At 48.9% G+C, this 15,420-nt stretch overlaps 1 protein-coding gene across 1 annotated transcript in view; it reads left to right on the top strand.

Annotated features, from left to right (window-relative positions):
* The window catches only part of LOC144755671 (chromodomain-helicase-DNA-binding protein 8-like), a 1,307,007-nt gene that overhangs the window by 1,101,077 nt on the left and 190,510 nt on the right, over positions 1-15,420 (top strand). The window contains 1 exon segment of the mRNA XM_078644841.1: positions 5,107-5,217. Coding sequence (XP_078500967.1) covers positions 5,107-5,217 — 111 coding nt within the window.

Raw genomic sequence — 15,420 nt, 5'->3', positions numbered from 1 at the left:
AGGGATGGCTTCTTTGGCCATTCCGTCCTCCAGGACTTTCTGGTGTGATTATTGGTTCGCAGACCCACCACCGGGGTTGGTATTGCTGGGGTATCTATTCTAAGGTGAGGAATCTATCACTAACGTGTCTCTTTCAGATGCACAAGTTACTACTTGTGTAACGATATATCTGTAAGAGACATTAGTGAGTGATAGATTCCTTACCGACCCACCCATCCTCCCCGTTCTGCGAACCGATATCTAGGGTAAAGGTCATCCCCTTTTAGGGCCCTAGTTTCATGGCACCAGTGTTGGTTCTATCATGGCTCTGCGTATCTGTCGCGGAAAAGCTGTGTATCAGAACTGACGTCAGCGCACATGGGCAGCGTCTAAGTACTCCGACGTCATTCCGGCGCTAATGATGCCGACGACGGACGCGGAGCCGCGGACGACGCCTGTCGGCACGCAGGGGTATTGCTACGCAAAATTTTCCGGATCCAGTGTGACGCCTGGGACTATTCTAAGGTAAGGAACCTATCACTAACTAATGTCTCTTACAGATATATTGTTACACAAGTAGTAACTTGTGCATTAGGGCTTCCCGAAGGGTGGGTGGCAGCTTGCTAGAGTCATATGCCTTGGTGTACATCTCTAGTAGTTGAGGGGCAAGTTCCTCTGCATATTCTATCCGTCGGTACCAGGGGGCTTTTTCTTCGGTAGGGACTTAATCGCTGCACAAACGTCTTCTACCGTTACCGGTTGGCTCATAAACTCCCTTTGTCCATCCGATAGCCAGGCGATGGCATTGTATGCAAGGTATGCATCTAGCTCATCATAGTCAGCCACCCCTTGTGTAGTGTATAAGTCTGCATACGTGGTACGGAATTGTGCTAAAATTTCTGGGGTGGTGTAGTGGCCACATCCAGTCTCGTCAGTAATCTTAGTGATAATGTGGTAAAGTAGTCGATCTCTAATCTTATGTGCTAGGTGGCGTCTCGGTCGTCACCGTATGCACGGGCAACATGTCGTCTAGCAATGTATTTAATCTCCTGCTGCACTAGTGCTGTGTATTCCAGGGTGGCCTCCCTGATCGCAAAGGTCCGATCGCATCGTGAGGTCTCGTAGGCAAGTTCAAGGTCATGTAATGTGGATTCAAATTTAGTGAGCTGTCCTCGCAGTTCTGTCAGAATACCAGCAGGCGTGCTTATGCAAGTGTCCCGTATAGTAGACTTGAAGGCCTCCCAAAGAGTGATTGCGCTGTCAACCGAACCCTTATTGTGAGAGTAGTATTGCGTGATGGCGTCACGGTCAGTCGTGACATAGAGAGGATCTAGCAGGGCCTCCGAGCGGAGTCGCCAGTTGAACGATTGGCGTGCAGTATTTGGGAAATGCAGTGCAAGATAGACTGGATTATGGTCAGAGTGTGTGTGAGGCGCCCAGCCTCCCGCCGCCTCACTCAGCAGCCGTTAATCTAACCGGGACCAGCATTTCTGTGGAAACATGTGTGCCCTCCCACTTGTCCCAGTTTCGTTGTCGCTAGACGTCTATTAGTCCCAGTCAGCCATTTCATCGTTAATGACCCGGGCCGTCCTAGAGGATTGTCCCACTCTGCCACTGGCCTAGTCTCTGCTGGGGTCTAAGTGTGTGTTGAAGTCCCCTCCCCAGAATATCACAGCTTCAGGGCAGCTATGTAGGGTAGAGATGATGCACTCAAAAATGCCAGGGTTGTCTATGTTCGGGCTGTATGTGTTTATGATGGTGACTAGGCTGCCTGCTAGTTTCCCTTGTACCATGGTGTAGTGCCCAGCATAGTCAGTACAAGCTTTGAGCATGGTGAACGGGACATTCTTCTTGATCATTGTGAGCACCCCCCAAGAATAAGAGAAGTCGGAGGAGGCTAGTCTATAGCCAGACCACTGTGAGCCAGCACGGGTATCGGAGTGTGGGGCAAGGTGCATTTCCTGCAATAGGGCAGTTGCGACATCATGGTGGTCTAAATATGCTAAAACCGGACGTATCTTCTTTGGTGAGTTGAGGCTCCGTACATTCCATGTTAGACAGGTGATTACAGAGTTAGAAGCATGCAAACCAATGCATAGTATACATTGAGCATGATGTCACCACACTCCATGAAAGCAAACCTTCAGTGAACTTGAAAGTAATGTTAAAGACAGACACATAACGAACCCCTTCGAAATCCCACCACCCGCCTCACCCCCACCCACTTTAGCAACCCCAACATGCCAAAGCCATCCCGAACCCCCCCAGATAGCCCCCAAATGTGGCACCAACGTAGTGAACAGTAATGGGGATCACTCATGTGGGAACGCGGAATCTCTCCCATTGTAGTGGGAGGTGGCCGAGCAAAAGTATCAGTGTCACCTAGCCATTAGCGAGTGAAATCACAAAATAATATTATATCTACCTACACCTGAGCAGCAGTAGCTAAAAAGTATAGGAAATTGCATGCATCATAATGTAAATTCCTGAGCATCATTCACTTGCCACAGTTTCAAGTCTCAATGCAGTAAGTGGTGAGGGAGTCCCAAATCAGAGCGAAACAGAAGGGGGCAGAACAGCCAAATAACTCACGTGCCCCACAAGTGTTCGTCTGACATCTCACGAGATGTGCCGCCTCCACCATCATCCACCTCAGTTTTCGTGTAGTCCATGGCGGACTTTGGGGTGGTGAAGATCCGAGGTCTCCCATTATCATCAATACGCAACCGCGCTGGGTAAAGCGTGGCGTAGGTGGTCTGTGCCGCAATGCGTAGTTTTTTCACTGGCTAGTATTCGCGTCAAGCTTCCGGTACTGCAGTGGTGAAATCAGGGTAGAACGCGAGGGTGCTGCTCTAATGTGTTAGAGTGCTTTTCTCCCGGGCCATGTGAAGGATAGCATCACGGTCGCGGTAATTGAGCAGGAGGGCAATGATTGGGCGTGGCGTCGCGCCCGGCGGGGGACGAGAAGCAAGCGGTCTGTGGGCTCGTTCCACAATTAGGACCTGAGACAGGTGCTCCGCCCCAAATATGTCCAGAGAAGTGTCTCCACATTGCTCTCAAGGCGGCCAGTGTTTGTGGACTCCGGTAGGCCAGTGATGCGCACGTTATTGCGGCGCGACCGGGTTTCCAAATCTTCGTTACGGGCTTGTATGACAGCCAACACTCTCTCCATAGATGTCACCTTCACAGTCACTTGTTGTAGTCCATCCTCAACCTCCGATATGTGTGTTTCTGCCTTTCCCAGTCGCATTGCGTTTTTGTCTAGTTTCTGCGACATATGATCCATGTGTAGGTTCCGATTATTGATTTTCCCATCGATGGATTGGAGTCTGGCTTGGACTACGAGGAGAGTCTTGTCGATATTTGTCACTTGATCAACAGGTGCATCAAGTTCGGAGTCTGATGCAGCCTGCTGGGAGGTTTTTGTGGACCATCGGGGCTCAAAGGGAAGGTGCCGCTGGCTGCGCTCAGACTTCTCCATGACGCTAATATCTGAGGCAAGACGCAACTGGGCAGTAAGATGGTGTCCGCACGAAGGACGCCCAGCACGTGGGAGCTCTTTCCCAGATGCTTCTGGCTGACTTACACACCTCTTTTCTAAAACACTCAACCTTCTCTTCATTTTACTCGCGTGCTCATTCTTTCTATCACTGCACTGCTCCTGTCCTAAGCTCGCCTGATGAGTGGAAAAAACAATCTAACAAAGGAGCCGATGAACATGCTCAGTACATACCATAGGAGAAGTCACATTACCTTGTGCCTCGAAAAACTTATTTGAAAAAAAACAAGTTGCAAATGTCCGAGCCCAACACTAGATAGCAGGAGTATACGAAACATATTAATATACTGCACTAGATGCTACAAATAGATGTTTACAGGTTCAGAACATATTCCTTTAGAGCCAACCTCTAGATGGTGGGATAATGCACAGCATGTGAATCCACAAAAATCTATAAGCTGCAAAACTATTTTTTTTATTGAGCTTCAGGCTTTGTTGATGTTCATCTTCCCTATATGGCCTTCCCCGGCGAGCTTATTCTGATGACATGCACATCCTTTATTCCCAAAGCAGTGTCAATCTTTCATGTAGGCCAGCTCATTGCACTTCTTTTTGTCTCCTTAATCATCCAGGAGTAGGCTGCATCTGTGCCCTTAACTTCTGTCTTGATAGTACTAAGGATTGCCGCATTGATGATCAGATTGTCATTGTATTCTGCAGTGTAAACAAAGAAAAGTGGCCGAGAGGTTAACTTTGTCCCACATGATTCATTTCTGCATTAAACTGTCTGATGCCCTCACAAGAAGGAACCCTTTAAGCCCTTATGTTTCATTCCACCAGAGCATTGCTAGCAACTTGGACTGTAGCTAGAGTATTCTGATTTTGAACATCTGCTACATAGGCTTCAGTGCATATTTTTGCAAGGTTATACTGCATTGGTTTTCTAGTCTTCAGGGAGGATGATATCGCTTTTGGTGTAAGTCCACTCCCCAGATCCACCAGCTGACTGCGTTGGTATTGCTTCTCAAAGTTAGGAATCTGTGGGTAGATGTATCTATCAAAAGTCCTTTGAGAACCTTCTTTCTGGTGGATTTTATCTAGATACAGATTCCCCACCTCCTGTCTACCTGTCTGTAGCTCACTCCCTGTTTCACTAGTCAGTCACATTTCCGCATCTGAGGGTACAAAGAAAAACTGACGTGTAGGATGGCTCCTATATGCAAATCTGTTTCATAATGTCAAGGCAGGGTGTAGGAAGAATGGACTGTGGCACCACCTATCAGCCCATAGGAGTTATGGGAGCTTTTTTCAGATCCAGTCTGTCCAAGGTGAGGAATCGGTGGATAGATCGTATACTCTAGAATGTGCTACTCTAGAATGTGCATTACAAAAGGTGAGTAACGTATTTAAATAATTTTCTGTAGAATTGAAAAGACTCAAACATCAGTGTGACCCACCTTAAAATACATTTGCCTACCGATGCATGGTAAGCCTTTTCAGTGAATCCATTCCTATTTTGCTCAAAGGCCCTGTTGTCTCTTAAGCCTCACCATCATTGTATCATTACAGTTCTAAATTAATTGAGTTCTTTGGATATCTGTCTGTCTTCTTGTGTCTTTTTTTGTTAGGAGGGCCTAAAGATGACGTTCCAAAAGCATCGCATGCTGGCAAATGGGGGATTCTCAGATGGTCACCTTCTCTTTCGCAAAAAGAAGGGGAGTAAGAAGAAGACCACTGAGGTGAGAACTTGGTGAAAGAAGCTGGTGGGGTAAGACTGAAGAAAGGATACAATGGTTTAAAATCTACAAGAAACATTTAGATATCTGATAGCAACTAGGGAAAAGAGACAACAATCTCATCTTCCTGCACACACAAAAAGTTAAACAAAATAGCACTTGCAAAAGCATATTTTTCTGAGGAACCCTGAGTGGTTCTTTGGTGAGGTTACTGACGTGACATTGCATTTTGTGTGGGAAGGCTGATTACCTGTGCCAAAGTCAACTTGGAAGTCGAGAAATAAAAACAATCCCCAAACCAAATTAGTTACAAATAAAATATTTTAATGATTTTAGTAACACTAAAATGAACTATTTGCATCATATCAGAAAGACAACAGTATTAAAGTGAATCAGTCAAATTCATAACGTTTTTCCAAACAGTTTCTTTTGAGCAAGTTCTCTATTCTTCATTTCTTCATACACACACAAACATCTAGAAGAGCAGCCAACGCATTTCACTCACAATCTAGCTTCATCAGGGCATGAATCTCATTATAGAAAAAACCCAAGACAACTTCTCTAGAACTGAAATGCATTGGTAGCCGAATTATCACAAATGTTCGATGCAGCAAACATCCAAACATAACACAAGTAACGTGCAAAAGCGGTATTAGCCAAACTACACGATGGTCGCAACACACTGCATTGGTAGTGCAGATAATGAACATTCATCAATGTTCTCAGGAGGAAAAATCCAAGTACATCAAGAAGTAAGACAACTATGTTAGCAATTCTGCCAAGGAGAGTGCTATACTTGGATGTTTGCAGAGTAAAACACTGCTGCTCTTTTGGCTGATAGTGTGTGTGAAGAAATGGTTAAGAAAGAACTTGCATCCGTGAGACCAGAGGTGCCGGCAGCCCTATTATCCCTCGATGCCCAAATGGCATTTGACAGTATGGAATGGCAGTACATATGTGCAGTTCTGGAGAAAATGGGCTTCGGAGACCAATTCAGAGCATGAGTACGACTGCTGTACACTGAGCCGCTTGCACGAGTCCGGGTCCATGGAATAAAGTCAAGGGAGTTCCACCTGAGTCGGGGCACACGTCAGGGCTGCCCCCTTTCTCCCACCCTGTTCGCGTTAGAGCCGTTGGCGCACTGGGTTCGGACAGACCCCATGGTATGGGCCATAGACCTGGGAGGGGGTTGGGAGGAGCGCATCTCGTTGTACGCCAACTACATCCTCCTATATGTTCAGAGGCCGGCCACCTCCATTCAGAGACTGATGGAAATTCTGTGCGAGTTTGATACCTACTACGGATACCGTATAAATTGGGACACGTCCCTGGGACATGTCCTAGTGGGGCCGCAGCCGTCGGCAGACTGTTGTGGCCTGGCCTGGAAGGAAGTATTCAAATACTTAGGTATCTGGATAACACAGTCTGACTCGGAGTTCCTGCGCCTGAATGTATCGGCACAACTGGATCGACTCCGCGGGGACGTGGAGCACTGGAGGTCCGTCCCGCCCTCCTTGATGGGGCGTACCGTTTTATTTAAAATGATTTCTGATAGATACATCTGCCGTGTGGATTCCTCACCTTGTGAATATCCCCTTGCGTCAGCAACATTCGGAAATTCTTTTTTGTAGCTTCGCGCCGACGTGGATCCGGACGTCACAGAGGCACGGCACCGCTCGCGACTCCGCTGACGTCACCGACGCCTATAATAGGCCCACGCCGGCGTGATGACATCAGTTCCCTTTTTTCCGCGTCGTCGACGCTAACGGTTTTCTGGGATCGTACTGTAGCTTCACAGTAACTTTGTTACTATTATTCTATTACTGTGTCTATCTTTAATTTCTTCGAGATGTCGTCGAAGAAGACTGGTTTTAAGGCTTGCGGGAAATGTGGCAAGACAATGTCTATAACCGACCCGCATGAATGCTGTGTTTGGTGCCTGAGTTCCGACCATGACGTCGAAGATTGCCCTTGCTGCAAGAAGATGACCCCGAAGGCTTTACGAGAGAGGGAGACGAAACTCCTTGTGGCAAAACTAAAGAATAAGAGAGTTAAGAAGTCTTCGAAGTCTCGATCTCGGCGGTCGAGGTCTCGTTCGAGGTCACGCTCGGAGTAGTCTTCGGCTCATGCTTCGAAATCTTCGAAGAAGAAGCACAAGAAGAGGAGCCATGAGTCACGTCATCACTCTGAAAAGGACTCTAGTTCAAGACCGAAGTCCCAGGTCAAACTTCTGAGTAAGGAAGTGGAAGTTTCGGAATCGGAAGATCATAACTCTGTTGGTGAGGCTTCGCATCCGAATTCGCCCGAGTCTCAGAAGCAGGTCCATTCTCCAGTTCTATCCAATCCTTCTGGTCAGGAGGATGAAGGTGAGGAGCAGGGGGCTGGTGAAGTCGAGGTTCCGGTACCTGCGGGTTCGTCGACCCCGGTTCCTGGACTCGATGAAGAGGTCGACGTCGTTTCGACTCCGCCTCCTCAGGAACATCCAAGAGGTCCATATCCGGATTTTCCGACTCCAGGTCAGGATCCATCTCAGTTCCTGAACGCCATGTTTGGAGTTTATTCCAGGGCAATGTTCCCGTCTGGTGCACCTGTTGGTCCCACGGTGTGAGAAGTTGGCCTGATATATAGTGCTCACTATTCTAGTGATCACTGTGTATCATACCAAACAACCCTTATTGATGATTGGTTGTAAGTCAACCTGATAGACCAGCTATCCTAGTAGCATGGACACGAGCAGTCTTTAGGCTTAACTCTAGAGGGCGTGTTAAGCCAGCTGTTTTACCATCACATATACCCCTTGAACACCAAGTGAAAGGACACCACACAAGTTGTTATAAAAATATAGGATATTTATTAATAACAGTTCTGTTCGAGGCATGTGGGCTGCTAAATTCATATCTTAGCATTAGATCGCCGCCTAGTGTTGGGCTCGGATGATTGCACATTGTTGTCCTGGAAGAGTCTTCGAAGTATCCTGAGATAGGTGGCTCCTCCCCTGGACTACAGTGCGCATGGGCATCGGCTCCATCCCCAGATTGTTTTTTTCCGCCATTGGGTTCGGATGTGGTCTCGACGTCTTACTGTCGGAACCAAGTAAAACTAACTTTTAGCGGCCAAAAGGCCTCGATTTTCTTGCGTCGGTATTGTCTGCGCACGGTCTCGAGTCTTCCGTCTCTTGGAGCCGGAATAAGCGGAGTTTTCTTCGCTCTCGGAACTTTGAGGCCTTCTCATCGCGACACGACTGCAAGCCTTTTCGGACATGGAGCGGAGCCCGTTTAAGTACTGCCCGCTCTGTGGGTCCAAGTACCCACACATCGATCTACACCCCGTGTGTAACAAATGCCTTTCGCCTGACCACGACGACGGAAAGTGCAAGGCCTGTGCACAGTTCCGATCGAAAAAGACTCTCAAGCTTCGGCGCGCGGTGCGCATGGAAGCTAAACAAGCGGCACCGGATCCGGAGAACATCTTCGGCGACCAAGACGAAGAGGACCAGGGTCATCATCTCCAAATCTCCCCACCCGGGACGGAGGTCGAGGCGGATCCGGGAGACGACGACGGAGTCGCGGGTCCAGGCCTTGAATACGTCGACGAGGTAGGAGACGACGATGAGATTTATGGGGCCGCGGCGGATAGCTCAGCGGACGAGCTCTGCCCCGAAGGTTACGAGGATACCGACCGGGACGCGGGATCGCCTGTCGGCCTTACCCAAGACCCGTTGCCGCAAGCCACAGCCCCGCCTTCGGGCCCGGCCACGGACTTACTTGCTGGGCAGACTGTTTCGAAACCGAAACCAAAACCATCGGGATCGACAACACCTAAAATGGCCGACCCGAAATCGAAACTGAAAGTTAAGGACTCGAGTGTCCCTAAGATGGCTGCCGTGCCGGTGAAACCGACGGCGCCTGCTACCCCATCGACTCCGTCGACCTCCGGTCCGCAGAAGTCGAGGAAGTCCGTCGATTCCGATGCTGCGAAATCGAAACCGACGCCAGAGGAGGGGTCCTCCAAGAAAGATGGTCGGCACGGGACAGCGGCTCCGACGCCGTCAAAACCCGCCAAAGTCGGCTCCAAGGAGGCTACGCAGGCACACGGAAAGAAGTCTGTGCCCCGAACGCAGGAATCGGAGGCGGTACAGACGGGATCCGCGCCCAAGACGCACAAGGCCCACAAGGACGTCGGATCCGAGGGGAAAATCAGACCATCCTCGTCGGCGCCGACACAAACTGTGAGTGTGCCGTCCCCCATTGCCGAATCACTGAAGAGGATCAGGGAAAAGGCCTTTGCCCCGTCGGCTCCGATACCATCAACGCAGCCGCGAAAAGACACTCCAGAGAAGCTGGGAAACTTCTCTTTATTTTGCCGCCGAAGGAGGCGCCCAAGGCATTTTCAACCAAATCGGCACCGAAACAGGTGGTTTCTTCACCGACTGGCCCACTTCCACGTCAGGTGCTCGAATCCGAGGACGATTCGGCGCATTTCATCGACGCTGACACAGGCAAACTGACCCTCTATAAGAGGAAAATAACTTCGGAGCCGGTGGACCCCTATGTCATTCCGCTAAAGAAGAAAAGGGTGCCCCTTGACGCCTCAGGCCTCACGGAACCAATCCAGCCTCCTCCGAGACGGAGCCCTACTCCCTCCCCAGACCACTCTGAGGGTGAGGGGTATGATGAGGACGACCAGTACAATTTCCCAATCAATGAACCTGATGTGCAACCGGATTCATTTGATGACACTGGTGATCAGAACACCCAAGGTGCGGGGCAGGACCCGCAGCCTTTTAATGCACGGGCATCCCCGACTGAGGATTCAGCAGGTTTTCATGCCCTACTCGAAAGGGCGGCAGCCAATCACGATGTGGACATGCATGCCGACCCTGTGGAGGAAGACTTCCTTTTCGACACTTTTTCGGTCTCTGAAAGGACAGTAAAGACACTGCCTATGCTTAAAGGAGTCCTCAAGCATGCTGGGGACATATTTAAGGAGCCTACGAGAGCGAGAGTGGTCAACCCTCGCATTGAAAAAAAGTACAGACCTGCACCTGCGGACCCCGCATACATTCGGGGACAATTGCCATTGGACTCTCTTGTGGTCGCCAATGCCAGGAAACGTGCCAACTCCCAGACTACGGGTGAAGCTCCTCCCCCGGATAAGGAATCCAAAGTGCTAGAGGCAGGGGGCAAAAGAGTAGCTGCACAGGCATCAAACTTCTGGCGCATTGCCAATACACAGGCGCTCTTGGCGCGTTATGATAGGGCGCACTATGACACCCTAGAACAGATCGTACAACACCTGCCTCCACAGTTCCAAGAGGGCACAAAAATGCTTATCGAGGAAGGGAAGCTAATCTCAAACGCAGCCATCAAGTGTGCACTTGATGCTGCGGACACAGCTGCTAGGGCTATCAACACTAGCGTTATGCTGAGACGACAAGCGTGGCTCCGCATCTCAGGGTTTAAACCGGATATTCAGACGACAATTCTTAATCAGCCAGTCAATCCTGATAGTCTGTTTGGTCCGGATGTTGACACCACCCTAGAGAAAATAAAGAAAGACACAGACACTGCTAAGTCTATGGGGGCCCTACAGTCACAGCAGTTTCGTGGCGGCAATTTTCGTCGCTCAGGTGCACGTGGAGTCACCAGAGGACAATTGGGTCAACAATCCCAGTTCACAAAAGGTGGGACACAATCCTCGTTCACTAAACAGAACAAGGGAGGTTACAGGAATAACAGCAACAGAGGTCGCGGCAGAGGAAACAACAGCTCCCGCACCTCTACTCCCAACAAACAGTGACTCTCTGTCACTGCCCCCCGACCACCTAACACCTGTCGGGGGGAGACTGCAGCGGTTCCTGCCCGTCTGGAGAAACATCACCACAGACAGGTGGGTGCGACAACTAATCCAGTATGGTTATTGCCTAGAGTTAAAGTCCACTCCACCCAACATCCCGCCAAGGCAACGGCCTATGTCCGCAGAGCACTTGCTCTTATTGCAGCAGGAGGTAGTGGTGATGCTGCAAAAGGGAGCAATCGAGCTCGTGCCGGTGGGGGAGGAAGGCACAGGGGTATATTCCCTGTACTTCCTTATTCCAAAGAAGGACGGTTCTCTCAGGCCCATTCTCGATCTACGTCCCCTCAACCTGTACATACTATCGGAACATTTCCACATGCTTACACTGCAACAGATTCTTCCCTTGCTAAACCAAGGAGACTTCTTAGCAACCTTAGACCTCAAGGATGCTTATTTCCACATTCCACTACACCCGTCACACAGGAAATACCTCAGGTTCACTATTCAAGGCAGGCACTACCAGTTCAAAGTCCTACCCTTCGGAGTCACAACAGCCCCGAGGGTGTTCACAAAGTGTCTGGCGACAGTAGCGGCGCACCTCAGGAGGCAGAACATCCATGTCTACCCCTACCTAGACGACTGGCTCGTGCAAGCCAAGTCAGAGCACCAGTGCGCCGCAGACATGTCGACTACAATTCACCTTCTTCACGATCTGGGTTTCTCCCTGAACTACCCAAAATCGCATCTTCAGCCGGCGCATGTCCGGCAGTTTCTAGGCGCGACGATCAATACCCTGACGGCCATGGCTCAGCCAAACCAGGTCAGGATAGACAGCATGCAGGCTCTGATCCAAAAGTTCAGGCCGCAACACTCGCTTCCAGCGAGAGTGTTCATGCAGTTGATAGGCATGATGGCCTCCTGCATCTTCATAGTCCCTCACGCACGGCTACACATGCGCCCGCTCCAGGAGTGCTTAGCGAATCAGTGGACACAGGCTCGTGGGCAATTGACAGACCTAGTGTTGGTTACCAGTCGGGCATACGACTCTCTGCATTGGTGGACTCCACACAACCTTTGCAAGGGCCGACTGTTCCAAGAGCCTGTGCCGCAGATTATCCTGACAACGGACGCGTCTCTCCAGGGTTGGGGAGCTCATGTGCTCACTTACACAGTGCAGGGACTATGGACGACGCAGCAACAAAAGATGCACATCAACTATCTGGAACTGATGGCAATCTTCATGGCGCTCAAGTCCTTCATTGTACATCTGTGCAACAAAGTCGTGCTAGTCCGGACGGACAACATGACCGCGATGTACTACATTCAAAAGCAGGGAGGCACCCACTCGCCACAGCTGTCTCATCTGGCTCAGAGCATGTGGAAGTGGGCCATTCAGAGGAACATTTTCCTCATGGCAGAACACCTCCCAGGAAAGGACAATCAGATGGCGGATCTGCTCAGCAGATACAGCCATTCAAATTCAAATTTATTTATTATGTTTTGGCTCTCGAAGAGGGCCACATAAAAACATGTACAAACAAAGCAACAGAAATCATCACAAGTGCAAGAGTAATAAAAACATGATATTCGAACCGTAACATCAACACTACAGACCCTCAGTCCCACGAGGCCGGGTCGGCACAATCTTCCAGAAACATTAATAAATAGCTAAAAATCCTTTAAAAAAGTTAAAAACATGAGCACAAAACATTTCATTCGGTGGGCAATAAAGTGCATTCAGGAAATCTTGTAAAGTGACAATGCTGAGGCGTAGGCAAATTACTTTAAGCCATCGATTGCGCAAGCTACGTAACATAGGACAAATCAGTAGTACATGCATACAGTCCTGGTTATTCAATTTACATAAATTGCACAACGGTGAAGTACCATGCCATTTGGATAGCAGCACATTAAGGGGGATTAAGTCGTACCGTAACAAAAACCAAAACCTACGAATCCCGTGTGGTAAATTCCACAGGGCATACGGTTGAGGCTGTTTCAATCTATAGGAAGAGATGAGTGGCACCACATTCCTTTTATCTCCGATTGTTTTTTTATCAGATAAAAAACAATACTCCCACGAAGCCTCCTTAAGGACCTGCTTTAACAGCATGGGAGAGTAGGAGAAGAGCGCACTTTCATCCAGTCTAAGGATTTTGACAGCCCTTCTAAAATTACTAACAAGTTTGGAGAATTCCTTAAAATTGCCCAATAGTTCATTTTTGAGTAAAGCTCGCAGGGTTCCCTCTCTTGCTCTGGCCAAACTGGCTACCCACCTTATTAAGGCACACAGCCCCTGAACCCAGGCACTTCTGAGTCCAAAATCCAACCTGCAGGCGGCCAGAGGACAGGCATTGTTTAAAGTCGAGAGGGATCTTAGGAGTTTTCCCTCGATCTTGTGGCAAAAGTCCCAAAGTTTTATCTCTATTATTTCTATACCGTACAAGATGGTTGCGGGGATTTTAGCTCTAAATACTTCAAGAAGGCTAGAGAAATGTCTTTTCCCCGTTGCCAGGTATAGGGACTTTAATCCATTGCCATGGGCAAGAGCTTTGCGAGAGCAATGCTCTATATGGGGATTCTCGCTCATGTTGGCCGAGACTATTTTCCCTAAAAATGTGTAACAAGTTACGACCTCCAGTCTATGAGCTCCAATGGCCCAGCCAAAATTTGTCGAGCGGCATTTCTTCCTGCCAGCTATACACATCACCTTACTTTTATTGATATTAATCTTCATATGATGCTCCCCAGCAAAGTCCTGAAGAGCCTGAAGCCGATTTGCCAGACCTACGGGAGTTAAGTCAAGCAATAACACATCGTCGGCATACATCAGGCAGGCGATTGGCATCCCTCCTATCAACGGTGCGATCCCCTCACTGTGGGACACAACAGCAGGGAGGTCAGTAGTATATAGGGAGAACAACAGGGGCGCCAATAAGCAGCCCTGTTTAAGGCCATTCTGGGATGGTATTTTGGCCGAAAGTCCCCTCTCACCCCCCATTAAGACCCTGCACCAGGTCCCAGTGTGCAGAGCCCGCACCAATTCCAACAGGGGAGTAGGGACGCCCAGTAACGCCAATTTTCTCCACAGCGTTCCCCGATCTACTTTGTCGAACGCTGTGGAGAAATCAATGAAGGCGGCGTATACGACACCCCCTCTCACCTCGACATATTTGTCAGTGACAACCTGAAGAGCAGTCAGGTTGTCCAGAGTACCATGTTCCCTTCGGAAGCCAGTCTGTTCCAACGGCAAGATATTACGCTCCTCGACCCAATCAGAAAGGGAACTCAGGAGGCATTTCGCAAAGACCTTTCCGATGGAGTCAAGGAGCGCAATCATGCGATAGTTGCAGGGGCTGTCCCGTGCCCCTTTCTTAAAGATAGGGACCAGAATGCTTCCTCTCCACGATGCAGGAACACGATTGGAGAGATGGCATGCCCTAAACAGGGGATATAAGATTTTGCTCCAGGTTAATGGATCCTTTTTTAGGACCGTCATCGGAAGCTCATCCGGTCCCATGGCCCCAGAGGAACGCATATTTTTTATAGCCAACTCGATTTCCTTCTCAGAGGGAAAGAAAACCGAGTCATCAGGGGTGGCATACATGATGTTATCCGTACTTGTGGTCCCATTCCCTGCATATAATTCCCGGATATGAGAGGACCATATATCCTCAGGTATAGCTATGGGAATAGGGGCGTGGCGTGTACCACATCCTTTCCCGATTATTGCCCAAAAGTCTTTAATGTTGCCATATGCAGCAGATTCCCTAAGTTTGATCCATACTTCATCCTCCCTGTCCCGTTTGATTTTTAGCTTGAGTCTGCTTCTCTTTCTTCTTAACCTAGCAATATTTTTCCCTCGTTCTGGTACCCTTTCAACGTACTGTGCACGGATCAGTTTGTTTAAATCCCTATTTAAATTACGGAGAGTCAGAGGGACTACCTCTCCTTTTTTCCTAGGGGGGACAGTTTTTTTAGCATTCAAAAGAATCTTTAACATGAATTCCTCAAAACAAACTATTTCATTTCCGTTCCACTCTTCTATTTCCTTAAGGGTATCGGTCAGTAGTTCCTGTTCTCCATTAATGGCAGCATAATTCCAGAAGCATCTTCCGGTTGTTGGGAGGAAGGTGACCTCCTTGCCATTTAGCGACCAGGGTGCCGAATTCAAAGAGTTTAGTGAGATTGATATTAATAATATACTATGGTCGCTCAGGGTCGTGGGGATGATCTGTAAGTCAAGAATCTGGGGAAACAGACCATAACTGGCGATGGCGTAGTCCAAAATTGATGACCCAAAGGGGGATTTATGGGTATAATTTGCGGGGACGTCAGATGGAAATCTTCCGTTTAAGATGATACCATCCCCGATCGCTAGTTCTTTTAACAGGATCTTCCCCCTTTTAT

Source organism: Lissotriton helveticus, chromosome 5_1, assembly GCF_964261635.1.
Source record: "Lissotriton helveticus chromosome 5_1, aLisHel1.1, whole genome shotgun sequence".
Classification (NCBI taxonomy): domain Eukaryota; kingdom Metazoa; phylum Chordata; class Amphibia; order Caudata; family Salamandridae; genus Lissotriton; species Lissotriton helveticus.
Note: the sequence above shows the minus strand (reverse complement) of the source record. Positions and strands in the feature narration are given on the sequence as shown.